The sequence below is a fragment of the Neopelma chrysocephalum genome, unplaced genomic scaffold, assembly GCF_003984885.1.
Source record: "Neopelma chrysocephalum unplaced genomic scaffold, ASM398488v2 Primary Assembly neopelma1_22b, whole genome shotgun sequence".
In the NCBI taxonomy this organism is placed as follows: Eukaryota; Metazoa; Chordata; class Aves; order Passeriformes; family Pipridae; genus Neopelma; species Neopelma chrysocephalum.
In genome coordinates this window covers 457,295-472,145 of record NW_020897690.1, presented here as the reverse complement: position 1 = coordinate 472,145, position 14,851 = coordinate 457,295, and the positions used below count along the sequence as shown (strand labels likewise).

The following is a 14,851-nucleotide window of genomic DNA, read 5'->3' as shown; positions in this document are numbered from 1 at the left end:
ATTAAGTAGAAGCTTTTAAAATAGCTAGTTCTGCAAAAGGCTAGCAAGACAATTTTTGAGTTAGCTGTAATTAATTCATTGAAGACATTATTACATTTAGGTGTTAGTTCTGATGACCATAGTATAATTAAATTCAGAATACTTGTTAGATGCAGCAGTCAAAATTTAAGAAAGAAAAATGTGTGAAAGACCAGAAAGTCAAAATAGACAAAATTGAAATATTTAGATTCAATAAAAATAATAGCTAAACCAAAAATAATATTAAACAGTAGAATAACCATAAAGAGAAGAAATCAGGCAGATAAGTATAAGATGAGAGGTTTGTGGTAAAGGTGACCTGAGCTACAGCAGGACTGGTATCAATTTTATCCATTCAAAAAAATAATTAATCAATCAGTTGATCACACAATACTTATGTATGGCATACAGCAACTGTGATTACATTTAGTAAAAATTAAGTTCAAATAGCAAAATAAATTCTTGCTAATTTTTTTCCTTCTTCTCATTGTTGCTTTTTATCAAGTTGGTCAAATATTACTGTTACAATAGTATCTTCCAGCTGGAGCTAGATATGCCATATTTATTCCTTAGGAGTTTAGCATGCCTTTTTCTAGTGTCTCCAAATAAAATACTCAAAATACATGAAGAATGGAAAACTTACTTTAAAAAAAGTTTGGCACTGATTGCAAAAACTCAAATCACAGACAAAATCAATGAAAAAGATAATGCAGAGTTTTAACACACTAAACCTGCAAAAATTATTACCTTAATCTATGTGAAATTCAGCAACAGTAAGAAGCAGCAAGAATAGGATTAGGTCCATTACAGTGCGAACTCTGGAAGATTTTATCATTGTTCTGTACAGATTAGAAAACAAATATAAACAAACAAACCTCCCCACAAAACATACGTATTAATTACATTAGTTGATATACATATTATTATATATTACTAAGTTTTTGAGAATTCCAGAAGTAATATAGCCTAGGTGTCTACCATATTGTGCAAAATCTAAACTTGTCAAAGAAAATGAGTCTATATATAGTGTTTTCTGGAAAGAAAGTAGAGCAGTAGCACCATAATACTCTAGGATCATCAGTAATCAGCCATATATAATGCTACCAGGACAAATAACTGGTAGCAGTACAAATGAGCAAGTCTGTAGTGGAGAAATCGGAAGGTTTCTAACCATTCAAGCTTTTTATAACATGGTAGTCTGTAGGGGTTAGTTACAAATACCCTTTCTTCTTTATCCTGTTAAGTGAAAATTAAAGATAGCAATATACAAGGGAGACAAATTTAACTACAATCATAATAACACGGATGCATGAAACAGAACGTGTAACTGAAACAACATCATTTTAGGGCTCTTCTTGAGATAAGAAATGCTTCAAAAGCTGCATATTAATGAATTAGATTGGCTTACATGAATTTTTCCACTTGTTGTTTGCTTGATGTTATTAAAACAAGCAAAGACAACACTAAATTCCACAAAAGAAATATCTTTCAGTCTGGCATTTTTAGTTCTGCTGAATACTTTCAAGAACAGAGAGATTTGTTTTTCTCAGGAGTCACTCTTTCAAAATTCAAATGTAAATAGGATCAAGTACATATATACAAGATGGTCCTAATGATCTCTAGTTAAGGAATATCTACCACATCCCTTGTTACCATATTTCAGTGTTTTGCCACCTCCTAATTAAAAGGCTTTACTTATATCAAATTATGAGGGATTTGGTACAAAATTAAGTTTGGTTTTCCTATTCTTCAGCTACCAGAATTGGAACAGAATTTTTCATCATCTTCACTGTAATCTGCTGTTTGGGGTGTTTTCAGTGCTTTAGAATGTTGTTGTTTGTCTTCATATTTAGTCTTTTGTTTTCTCTACCAACAAATATTTAACTTCCCTGTATCCAAGCAGCAGTATTTTTTAGATCTCTTCCTACTGCTTTTCTTGCAATGCTAGGCAGTAACAGGTATTATTTCCAATGGAGAAAGGATGTCACTTGATGGTGATTCCAGAACAAACGTAACAAAGGACTCTTCAACTTTGTGCCAAGAAAGTAAATCTTAAGTCTACAGGAAACTCATTATTTTCATTGGGTATGAAAGGAAGATGCTGCTTTAAAAGTTGTTGCAACTGAAATTGATATTCTCATTACTGTGTTCTAAGTATCAGTCTTTATTATTGCAATCCACTGCATGTGTGGAGTGGAGGTGTACTTCCTGAAGAGTAGGAACAGAAAAGTGGTTTCCATTTCTCTCCCACGGGAAATCATTATTGACAAATCATTTGCTCATCTCTGAAAATATATTTGTCCTTTTTTTTTCAATTAGAGACTATTCTACTAAAAAATCTGTCTATTTGTGCATACCACTACAACAACCCAAATCTCAGTGCTTTTCCGAATCCTCCCTTCTATTGAATATTATAATTGAAACACAAAATAAAAGGTCATTTCATTTACAAAGTCCTTACCAAATGAGTGTAAAATAAGAGACAACTGATGGATAGGGAAAGACAAGAAAAAACAAGGGAATAATGAGACAACACTAGTCATAGTGATTGGCAGTAGTCTCAGTACAGAATCATCTAAAACACTGTGAGCATTTTTTTTTTAATTTAAGTGTGTAATACTGAAATTTAGATTTTTAAGAAAAGACTAGAAATAGAGGAGGAAATAAGAAATTAATTTCTGGGTATTTTATGAGAGCCACTTTTGAGAGTTAGCTACAATCAGTGGAACAGAAAGAAGATGATTATTTCACAAGGGAACAATTGGATTTATAAAGAATGGCAACATGTGCTGGCCAGAGGCCGGAGGCAGTGTCTCAATGCCAAATGAGTAGGAAGATGTTGGAAGTAAACATGCTTTGAAAGGTCCTGAAAGTAAAGGCAAATTGAGTATGTTTGATATAGCGGAGATACATATAGCCCTCAGTTCCATTACATAGCTTCATGTTTTTTACAGAAATTGACCTATTGTCTGTATTTTCAAGTCAAAGTCTGTTTATACACTAACAGAGTGCAACATGTCCAAATCTAAAAATGTTTATTCATCCTCATGTTGTCTATGATGCTTGAATTAATATAACACAGGCTATTAATATAAATTAATAAAAAGGAGACACAAAAATAGGCCAAAATACTAATTGTATTCTTTACGCTGTTCATATCTAACTGCTGAGCACATTGCAAAAACGTGGCCAACAGCAGACTTGTGTAGCCATATTTTGTACCCTTGCTATGTTGCTGTGTATACATGGTGTCTTCAGATGAATGTGATAACGACTGTTTGACATTCACTCTGCATGAAATACTGCCTCACAAGTCTGAAATACCTTGTTGAACAATGTGGACAATGTCACAAGAAGCATTTAAAACAACAACAAAAGGGTAGCCAGAAGTATTTTCTATGGCCCAGATTGAACACCTGTCTCTTCATATTGAATATTGAAGTAACTTTTTTTATGATTCCTCAGAAAGGTCTCTTTGACTGTTTGGCTTTCATTGCTTGATTTGTCTGTCCTTTGGTATGTGCTGCAATAAAATGAATGTTCATTTTCAAGGTTAGTTTCTGTGAAGATTACTGCTTAGCATTAAGTACCCCCGTTGCATAGAGCCTCTCCAAGGTCTTTAGGCCTTTTAAGCCTCACTCAAGCTTTATTTCAGAGCCAAGTTGAACTTTGTTGGCCTTGTTTTCCATGTCACAAATATTATTCTTTCAGCTATAGGAAAATAGGCAGTTTTCCATGGGAAACTGAAACTAGATAATACCCAAGTCACATTCCTTCTATTTAAGTCTCATTTTGCACTGTTGCAGCTTTACAGTCCAAAACCAAAAAACATTAATAAATTGGAAGGTACACTTTAGCATCTATGGTTCTATATGACTTTACTATTAGAACTTCCTTATCTTTTCTCTCTCTCTCGATCTTTCTCCATATATATATATATATATGCAGATTACATTTTAACAAGATGTTGTCCAACATCATATGAAATTGTTGGAAGATAATAAATAGTTTTCTGTATTATCTGTCTTTTTAAACAATTATGATGTTTCCCTTTGGATAAGAATTGGTATTTATAACATTATTATTTAAATCATTAACTTAAAATATATACATTTGTATTTTATCCTGGACAACTAGACTTCTGGATTTTTCAGCCCTAAGGAAAATACATCCAAATATTTCTTTCCAGTGTGCTGTACAAACTGACTGGGGTATGGCCAATTCATAAACCAGATTGGTCCTGCATAGAAAATATTATTCTTTAAGGCTAAAGCCTTGAAAAGAATGGTTAATGCCATTGCCAAATAGAGTTTTAAGACTTGAAATGTGTGTGGTAAGTATTTTTAACATTTTCCTTTTTTCCTCATGTAAGATGGCTATTCTTAACTGAGCACTGCATTATACTTAAAATTCAGTTTCCTTTATTCTGCCAAAAATCACTGAAAAATCAGTAACAGCTTATAAGTTGTGAAAAGACTTCATTTTCTGAAAGTGTGTTTTGTGCCTATGAAACTAGCTGCAGAAACCTACATCTTTCAAGATGCATTTGCCCTTTGACTGCTTAATTATAGCCAATATAGTCAGAGGTGGTAAAATCAGTTAAGACAATTTCTATCAGCCAGGAAGGAGAAAGGTGTAGATTTTTGCTGCTTCTTCATGATGGCAGTTTTGCAGGCATTTTTTTGAGCTGGAAAAGTGTGTAAGAAGAGGTTAAACAAATATCTGCACTGCTCTGTTTCAGCTGCCAGACATCAGGACCACTAAGGCTAGATGTTCACCCTTCAGGCATTTCTGTGACTGCAGCTCAAAATCAGCCCTGCCTAACCAGAAGCATGCAATTATTCCAATCAAATTATTCCTGGGCTACACAATACAATTACCCCGCTTAATTTGAAAGATGAATTAATTGAAGGATGATTTTCCTTTTTTTTTTGCATAGAAAGTCCCTGCATAGGATATTCATAAAGGAAAGTTGAGCACTTGACTTTCATGCCAGAGACTCTGAAAGAATATCTGTTTTAAACAGAAACAGACTTTGTTTCAATTCTTTCCTTTTAGGAAGAGGAGGAGGTTTTAACACTGCAAATCAGCTCTTATATTAAATATATAAAAGTAGAAAAAGTGATGCTTTGTCAACTTTTTTTTTTTCCTCTTCCACAGATTAAGATTGATTGAAAGAAGGTTTCAGCATGAATTTCTCTGCATTGACACCTCTCGTGGTGATGCTGGTTCAACTTTGGCCTTACTCCCTCGGCATGCAGAACCTCAGCACTCAAAACACAGATCTGTCTTTCACGGCAGTTCGAAGAGTAAAACGTGGCTGGCTATGGGAGCCACTTTTTGCAACTGAGGAACAGGTTTCACTGGGTCCTCTTTATATTGGACAGGTATGATAAGTAATGATTCAAGGACAGTACAAGGTTAGTTTCAGCATGCTGATTACCAACTTCTGCCTTGACTTGGAAGACCAAACATCTCCAGTGACCTGGAAATAGCAAGAAAGGTAGAAACTAGAGATCAGGAAGCTGTAATTAGGCATTACTACATCTCTCCTTTCCTGTTACATCTCTCCTTTCCTGTGACCTTACTGAGGGTCAGAGAACTCTAAGAGTTGGAAGTCATGGTAGTACCAAGGACCTTCCTCCACCTAGTTTGCAGTCAAGGAAATTTCACATTCAATTTGTTACTGAAACTAGTTCTATACACAGTAGATGAAGGTATAAAGCTGAAAAGTTCCTTTTTTTTCCTTTTCAATGAAAGTTAAGGACTCATTTATCAACATCTGGCAATTTGCTTGTGCTATTTTTGGCATTGCATCAGAGCAGCCATACTGAGCGTAGTGTAGTTTACAAACAGTATTTAGCATGATTTTCTATTACACTAAGTAGCAGCTGATTTACCCATCATTAATTTTTAATGAAGCAGATTAATACTAAGTCCTTTTACCACTGAGAAACTACAGGAATCTGCATGGTTCATTAGATTAACGCAGGTTTAGCACAACAAGCAATTATTTTTCACCCTCCTTTAAAAATGTGCTTTAAGATAATTGTCTTAATGAGGCTTTATCTGCCCCTTTTCTTCTCTCTCTGCTTATCATTATTATATTTATTATTATTTATTTTTGTGTCATAGAAGTAACTGTAATCTTGAGATCTAGTTTTCTTTTCTTTAAGGCCTTTTCTAGATGAATGAACCAAAAAAGTTTAACTGCTAATTAACTAGCACTAAAATTTAATTGGGCCCAAAGGGTGAAGTGTTCAAAATTCATTAATTACTTTTTCCCAACCCCTTCGAAGTAACTACTATGGAAGTGTGATGTCTCACTTCTGAAAGAACAAGTTCAGACATGCTATATATTTTTTTTGACCGTTATTATTTCTACAATACTTCAAAAATAGTTTTCTGCAAAGAAACTTCATAAATGTCATGTATTTTCATGATCTCACCTTTCTATTTCTCACAGGTAAACTGGGAATTTTATTGAAGATTATCATTAGTTTGTTACAATGTTACCATTGTCTAGTGAGACATATTTACTTGTGTCTTTTTATTCAGTATAATATACTCTGCTTTCAGGAAATTAAGTGGTAGCCTATGATCAACACATGCATTTTTAGTAATTAAGGCCCTGAAGAAAACTACATCAATGAAAATACACAGGTAGAGAATCTCTGCTTTTAAGTCATTATTCCATATAAAATTCCTTTCACAGTCAGAGCTAAATATTCAAATTTCATTTAACATAGACTCGTGACTCCTTCTCTATTATCAAGCTTAAGAAAAATAAATTTGTCCATTGGCACTGCAATGACAGATATCTGAGAGCAAGTACAAAAATTCTTGTTCTCAGTTCTCATTTACAATAAGAAGACCATTTATTTTGTTGTGCTTAGCCTAAAAAACCCAAGTAAATGGAGAAACTTTAGTATGCTTTCTCAGCTTATGTCATCTGTAAGAGAGTCTCATTTTACATGTTCAAGGTCATGAAATCTTTTGCGGATAAATGATTCTGAGTGAAGTTGCTTAACACAGGTTAAGTCTAAGCAGCCAGTCCAAGGCATGCTTCCAGAATCTAAGGGTTTTATGCACTCTGTGGTCACATCTGAACCCCATGTTAGTTTAAAGATCTAGATATACATCACCTGTCCCGTGCCCTGCAGTTCATTACAAGGAAACCAGTTTTTATCGACAACAAAGAATGTGTGTTGTCACTTAGCCAGATGCCAATTTTCTATTGTGTTAAAATGAGTTTGACCAGACCATTTTTTGCACACAACTACTTATGTTGAAAATATTTGACTTCAAGTTGTTCATATTTTAAATTATTCTAAACTCCCTAGACTTGAAAATTCTCTTTTGTACTGTCAAGGGTAATTAACTCTGCATATTTTAGGTCTTAAATACTTTGAGAGAACTCAGAGTAGGAACTCAAAACTGTTCCTCATACCCCAGAGCAGTGTCCCTATCACATTATTTTGTTCCAAAGAAAGGTTAAAATTATTTTTTGCAACTTCAGAAGTCATTAGAAAATATTTGAGTAGATCCAATAGCGAAACAAGCCCTTTACACCCCATAGTTACTTCTTTCCCATTCTGTGTCCTCATATCCTACACTGACCTGTAGGGTCAATAAGCATGAAACAAAACAGTGAGATAATTGAAGTCAACGGTTAGGCATGTTATTTGCATTTTAAACCTGTTGCTTCGTAAGAGAAGCAAGTTGAATAATTTTTTTCTTTTTAACTTTGCATTTTTCAATTATTATCCAGAGAACTTGACATCTTTTATTCTAAAACCAAAATAAATAGAGAAAAATAGAGAATTAGTGTTATGATAGAAATTGCTGGTCCCATAAAATTCAACTATGGATGCATGACATGTTAAGAAATTAAGTTATTGCTATTTAAAAGGTTCTATTATACATTGCTAACATTAACAGGGCATGAACAAATGTAGCTAGACCACAATTGTCTCCAAGGCTTAGCTTCCTCAAAGGACTTATCATCATAAAGTTCAACTTAGCAAGACAACAGAGGACATAGATCATCCTGGAAGGAAATGGAAAATGTCTATCAATTTATTTCAGAATAAATAATATAGGCTTACACTACAGAATGGCTTTTCACCTCTTTAATATTTCAACAGAAATAGAACATCACTGTTGCTCACATTTACACTTAGTATTGCTGAGTACAGAAGAAAAAAATACATAAAACTTACAAAGTACACTTGCCATTTGCAATAATAAAAACTTTAGATAACGTTTAATGACCTTTGCCTTGTTTTCAGCAGAGTTGTATGGGAGCTGATAAAGCAATGAACTAAAGTGGGTATTTACATTCATTTCCTTCGTTTCAAAGTAGCTGAAGCATCTCTTTTCAGGTTTATCATGCATTCATAAGTCTGTTATATAAATACTTTTAAATTAAATACTTTAATATACTTTAAAATTAAAATGGCTGGCTGAAAATGTGACAATACCTTCTTTTAAATATTAGTATCTAAGAAGACTCATTAGTGACAGTGTTCACTGTAGAATGAAAAAAAAGCCTCAAATGAATAGTTCAAAAATTTATTCCTCACAAAGTGTGACTTATTTTACTGTTTTGTACTTTCAGCTGAAATCAGATCTAGACAAGCAGGATGGCAACCTAAAATACATTTTGACTGGGGAGGGAGCTGGAAGCATTTTTGTCATCGATGAATATAACGGCAAAATTTATGTGACACAAAAGCTGGATCGAGAAAAAAAACCTTTCTACAGTCTAAGAGCACAAGCAATAAACAGGAGCACTCAACTTCCTGTTGAACCTGAATCAGAATTTATTATCAAGGTTAGAGATGTCAATGACCATGAACCACAGTTCTTGGATGGGCCTTATGTGGCTTCTGTTCCAGAGATGTCACCTGAAGGTATTATATGTTGTGAACCAAAATCTTTATTTCCTGATTTTTTTCTAGATAGTTATGTGGATACAAAATCTTAATAACATATGTTACAGACTGCTTCTCAGTGAGATGAAAGCAAACTCTTTTACAGGTTTGGAAAAGATTATAAGTATTTCTACTTAACATCCTTGTTTTTAAGTATTTATTTTGTACTTGTTTAAAAATACAGCATTACAAGTAAAAATAGGTAGAGTACTGAAGCCAGTTGCAAAGGAGATGTGATGACCACCCTCACTCTCTGTATGTTGCCTACTTATTTACACTGCCAAACCTCTTTCCTATCAGTCAGCTTCTTCTTGTTTAGATTAGACTGTGTGCAATGAAGGACTAACCTTCCGTTTTCCTAAGCACATGAATTGTAATTTTCCTGTCAAGAGGAAAAACTTAACCCTTGCACCTCTTCTTTCCCCCTTCCAAATGATCAAACAGACCTGTACTAGGATCTGTCATGTATCTGGAAACTTATTTCAGCAAATACAAAGCAAAGTCAACGTCTGACAAATATGTGTATATATACATCTATGTGTACATACACATATGGATACATAATATATGTACACATACATTTAAAGCCTTCAGGAACCCCAAAGTGTGAATACAGCAGACATAAACAAGCATGTTATAGGTGCTATCTCCAAGTAACTATCTGCAAAATCAAAGAAAAACTAGATTCTTTAATCCTTATAGAAAGAATCCCAATAATTTCTTTAATTCATACCCCTACCTCTTTTGATTATTTTTATTTGCAATTGATATTGAACAGAAATTATTTTGCTACTTTAAATAGTATGAATTAATGAGGTCATTAGTGTAATAACATCAGTGATCATAAAAGGTAATAACAACTATGTTTCATTAAGTATTACCTGTTCAACTTTTAGGGCAGAATCAGTGAATCTTTCACAGTGAACTGTAAACTTTATGTTCTTTTACCAGCCAGAATAGCAGTTGCAAGAAAAAGATATTCATGCCTGGTGTTTAATCAAAAGTGGGGTTAGTATCCTAATTTCTGCCAGGAAGCAGCAGCTCAGTATCACTACCAATAGCTACAAAACACCTTCATTTAATCAGTTTACTTGCTAGTCACATTGCTTATACCAACTTCTGCTGGAGAAATCACCTGTGATTGTTCCTTCACTGCCACCTTTTTCTGTGCAGACAGACTTACAGACTTTGCATCTGAGCTCTCGGTCAAATAACTTTTTCTAATCAGTTTCTTGTTCAGAGGGTTCTTCTAGACTTTGCATCTTGATCATTTACTCAAGTTTGGAGATTAGAAGACAGGTGTCTTGTAAACGATATTTTTATTTTTATTTTTATGTGCTCACAGTAAAAATGGTTATAGTTCATTGTCTAGAATTATCTGGGATTACACAGCTGTAGGACTTCAATGACTCCTTTTTCTTTCCCCTGTGGGAAAGCATTGTTTATAAGGCACACAGTCTCTTATAAAATGTTTGGGTTTTTTCTAAATAGCTGGTGATTTAGTATGGTTTCATTTATACTCACAGAGACTTGTAACCATTCACATAAGTATATGAACAACTGTCTTATAAATTGTTTCTATTTTATCTTTCTATCTTAATGAGAGCTATATGGGGGAAAAAATAAGAAAAGTAGTCAGGTAGGGCAGTACATAAGGACAAAACAACAATGTAACCTTTTCCCATATGCCTCTATTTCTCGCCAGAAACCATTAATAAGCAGTTGACAAATGAGAAATCTTACTCTATACTCCCTTGAATTTGCTATAAACAGAGAATCTAAAAGTGAAACGCTCAGCTGTCTTTATCCACTGTCTTTATCCACTCTCCTGTGTCATCTATTATATATTTAAATTCCTAAAATACTATATCACTTCAGAATAAGATTAATTAAGCTGCAGAAAACTTAATCTACTTTGTAATATTCTTGAAATATTATAAATAAAAAATATTCTAGTGAAATATAGAAATATATGAAATGAAAAAAAAAGTTAAAAAATCAGAAGTAACACCGTCTCCCATTTATCAGAATGGGTGAAAAATGAAGATCCCAGAGTGCCTCCTCTCTCAGACACAGGCTGCCTGAAATAGTACACTCACAGATATGCAACCATCCAGTGTATGATATGTGAATCCAGGTCATCCTGTGGATTTTGAAATATTTTCTACATTGCTTCTTCCATGCCTGACCTCTTTAGCACTAATACCATTTAGCACTAATACCATAGCTATTCCAGAGATCATTCTTTCACCTGTTTCTTCCACGTAGACACTACTGGAATACAAATATGTATATCTGGAATATATAATGTAAGTGGAGTATATACCTTGACAATGGTCAGCTCCAACACGTGAAACAGCTGAGCCACACGAGTACTTCTATAGGCTCGCTTGCCCTGTTTCTCAAAAGGTAGGGACTGCACTACTGAGGTAAAACCTGTTTCAGTGCACATCCTAAACCACCCTTACAAGGAAATTTATAACCTCCCAGCAGACAGAAAGAGTAATCAACCAAAATTTGCAGCACTGGTACCATAACAGTTCATTATTATCAGTGCTTTTCTCCCAATAAACTAGAATATACTCTTGCATAATAAGGGATGAAGAACAGAATTAGTGTAAGTGATACAGTGCAACAGAGAGCCTTACCCTTTGCTCTGTTTCAGAGTTCTCTAGAATTGGCTCTGCTCACTGATGCTAGATCTCCTAGTAATTTCCTCACAGAAAACACTCCCAGGAAGTGTGGTCAATATTTCAGAAAGCAGGTCATTGCTAGTGAAAATTTTGTCTGGAACTAAGAAAGAGAGGAGAGAATAATTCAGAGCTGGCCACTTGCCTCAGAGAACCACAGCAAAATCAGAAGATAGGGACGGATAATTTTGCCTGCAGTTAGTTACAAATATCACTATATATACTAATGTGCCGGCAAATTAGAATATATTTTAATCCTTTATTAGCTCTCTTTTATCTTCAGTACTAAATTTTATTAGGGTTTTAAAGGCAAGTGTCACAGTAAATGAAATGCATGTCAGCAAATGGACTCTCTTCTGAGAACACAGGTCTGTGCTCTTCCCTCAGGCACTTGGTACGATTTTACTTAAAGTGTCTTCCATATAGCTGTTAAACTTGTACAAATGCAGTATATCTGATGGAGTGGTTAAGAGTCAGATGCAATAATCTATCAGTACTTAATGTCCTTACAGATTTCAAGCTCTAGTTAGAAAAATGAATAACTATTTGCCATATGAGGGCCCCATAGCATACCTAATGGTATAAGTGGCACTACTATGTTTTGCCCAAGAAGGGTAAAATCAAGCCTGAAGAGATAAAAATTAGTAGTTTGCCTTAAATAAAACTAATCAAAAAGTTCAATTGTGAATTATGTCCTGTCATGCTTACAACGTTAGGAGCAAGGGTTTAGGGTGTTTCCTGGGGGGTTTTTTTGCGTTTGTGCATATTTATGTGTTAATTGATTGGTTTAAGATATGATCTGTATCTGTATTTTCTCACAACTGTGTACTTACAAATAATGGCTTTTGAGAGTGTTTGAGTATAGAATATTAACATTGCAATTTCTGTTTCTCAAATAAAAATAGTAAACATTATTCCATTCAATAAATGGTTTGGGTTGGTTTCTGGTTGTTTCTTTGTTTGTGGGGGTTTTTTTGGGTTTTGTTTTTCTTTGTTTGTTTGTTTTGTTGGGCATTTTGTTTAGTTTTTTTTTTCTTTTTTGGTTGGTTGGTTTGTTTTGGTGGTTGTTTTTTTTTCTGATTGTTAAATGTATAAAAAAAATACTAGTTTCATGGCATAATATTTTTCTTCTGCTTACTATATAGACTATAGTTAACCTAGAGGTTCATGTAGTGATCATAAAATCTTCTTTCTAAAAAAATGTGAGAAAATATAGCCTGCTCTTCACATGGGTCTCCTGTCACCCCATTTTAGAAGCGGTCTTCCTCCCGAGAGTACAGGATATGTTATTTCTTCCCTCCAAGTCAACTCCCTCATTACTAGATGTCTCTTGCCTGTTCACCTTTCCCCTACATTTACCAGCTGCATCTCACTGAGCCCAACTATACAAATTCCATGTTTCTGCCTTCTGCTGTACTCTGGAAAAGTCAGCAGGCAAGCAGAAAATTGTGCTTGGGTCTTAGAGAAGCAGGAAATATTGGTTTAGATTCAAGCTTTCTCTATGATAGTTAGAAACTGCAGTAAATAAATCTACCTTTAAATGTGTGAGACCCACAAATGCTGTAATAATAACTTTGAATTCTTATATATGTTGGATTTTATTCCTGATATACTAAATATGGTGCTGTAAATAAGTCCATTTCTAAACATAGCTGTGGGCAGTTGAGTTTATTTAGTAGGAAATAGCATTCATGACAGACCATACCCATTGGATTATTCATAGTTCTTGATCCCTTTCTAACTAGCACTCCATTTCTTTTTCAAAGCAATTGCATTCTAGTTATGCTAAATTGTCTTAGAGGATGAGTTTTCCGTAATAGTGACAGCAATTTCCACAGATCACAGTTGATACAAAGTTAACAGTTATGCAGCTGAAGATTTCATTTACCCTTCAGTCTTACTATGGAATTCTGTTATTTCTGAAGCATATATATGCCCTGACTAAATATGAATCTGTAATTTTATATTTAACGTTTCTCGAGAGCAATAGGATCTGTGTATATATTTATACATCTATACACACATCTAAAGCACACATGAATGACAGATATTCAATATTGTAGGTATGTTTTGAAGGACATATAAGGCCAAAAGTTCATGGGAATTATTAACAGGTTATTGTATTCTCCACCTGAGAGAAGATAGCATGGGTTATGGAATCAATTGCAGTGCTGGTGAATAAAAATGTAAAACATACTTTTTCAAAATGTTTAATTTAGCATATCCTTCTATGAGGAAGCATTTTTCATTTCTGTTTAAAAATAAAACTATTTAACTGTTAGAAAACTCAGCAATGAATATATTTGCTTTATTGGAGACAAGTATCAACTTTGCCTTAGTCATAAAAATGTGTTTCTGGTCTAACTCCCTTGCACTCCACTGTTTCTTCTTTTCTCCTCCAGCAAAACTATGCAAGCTGTATTGGTAAGCAGGTGCAACCATGTGAACATATGCCAGAAATTTTTAGAAAGTATCTTGATTTCCCACTATTCCTCATGAGAAGTGATATTTGTATTCTAATGCAGAATCTAGGTGAGGAAAAAAGACAAAAATGATTACTACCTTACAAAATTATGTTACTGTGAGTATTTTCTTTTAAAGGACAGTCATTAATGGTAGTGCCAGTCAATTTTCTATCTAGGATTTAAACAGCTTCCCATCAGAGATGAAATCAAGCTCTGAAGCTTGATTGTGCTGTGCTTTTTGTAGTGGGAATTCTGTCATCGTTTTTTGCACTGAGACAGGCTCATTAAAGAATCAACGATAAAAAAATTTATCTGAGCCTTGTTATACTTCTTGGCTGTTTTGCTTGCTAACAATTAATTTCTTTATCACCTGTGGGCCTGCTGGTGATAAAATAACTGTGTTTTCTTTTTCCTTTGAGAAACTTCCATAAAATACTTTGAAGAATATAGAGGGGGAGGAGAAACAATTTGCTATATTCCATTCACATATCAGAAATTAGGGAAAAAGGCATGAGATGTGTAGTATTTTAAGCAACATAAATGTAGTGCTAAAAAATTGTATGTTATTTATTTTTTTTTTACATTTGAATGCAACAAGAATAGTTGCCGGGGACATATTTTCCCTTTTTAATGATAAATTTTAGAAAGTGACATTTGCTTTTGTAAATTTTTAGGAGTGTTTGCTAATATATCTGGTATGTTAAAAGGTTTTTAAAGAGTTTATGTTCTATAATTATGAGGT

General features: G+C 33.9%; 1 protein-coding gene across 3 annotated transcripts in view; it reads left to right on the top strand.

The window, feature by feature from the left end:
- Positions 1 to 14,851, top strand: part of LOC113965072 (cadherin-19-like) — a 116,976-nt gene that overhangs the window by 70,458 nt on the left and 31,667 nt on the right. For all 3 annotated transcript variants that reach the window (XR_003533431.1, XM_027677911.1, XM_027677918.1), the window contains exons 2-3: positions 5,179 to 5,405; positions 8,639 to 8,933. Coding sequence is in view for 2 of the 3 variants with exons in the window: in XM_027677911.1 (XP_027533712.1) it covers positions 5,208 to 5,405; positions 8,639 to 8,933 (493 nt within the window). In the remaining variant the exon portion in view is untranslated. The remainder of the gene's footprint in view (positions 1 to 5,178; positions 5,406 to 8,638; positions 8,934 to 14,851) is intronic.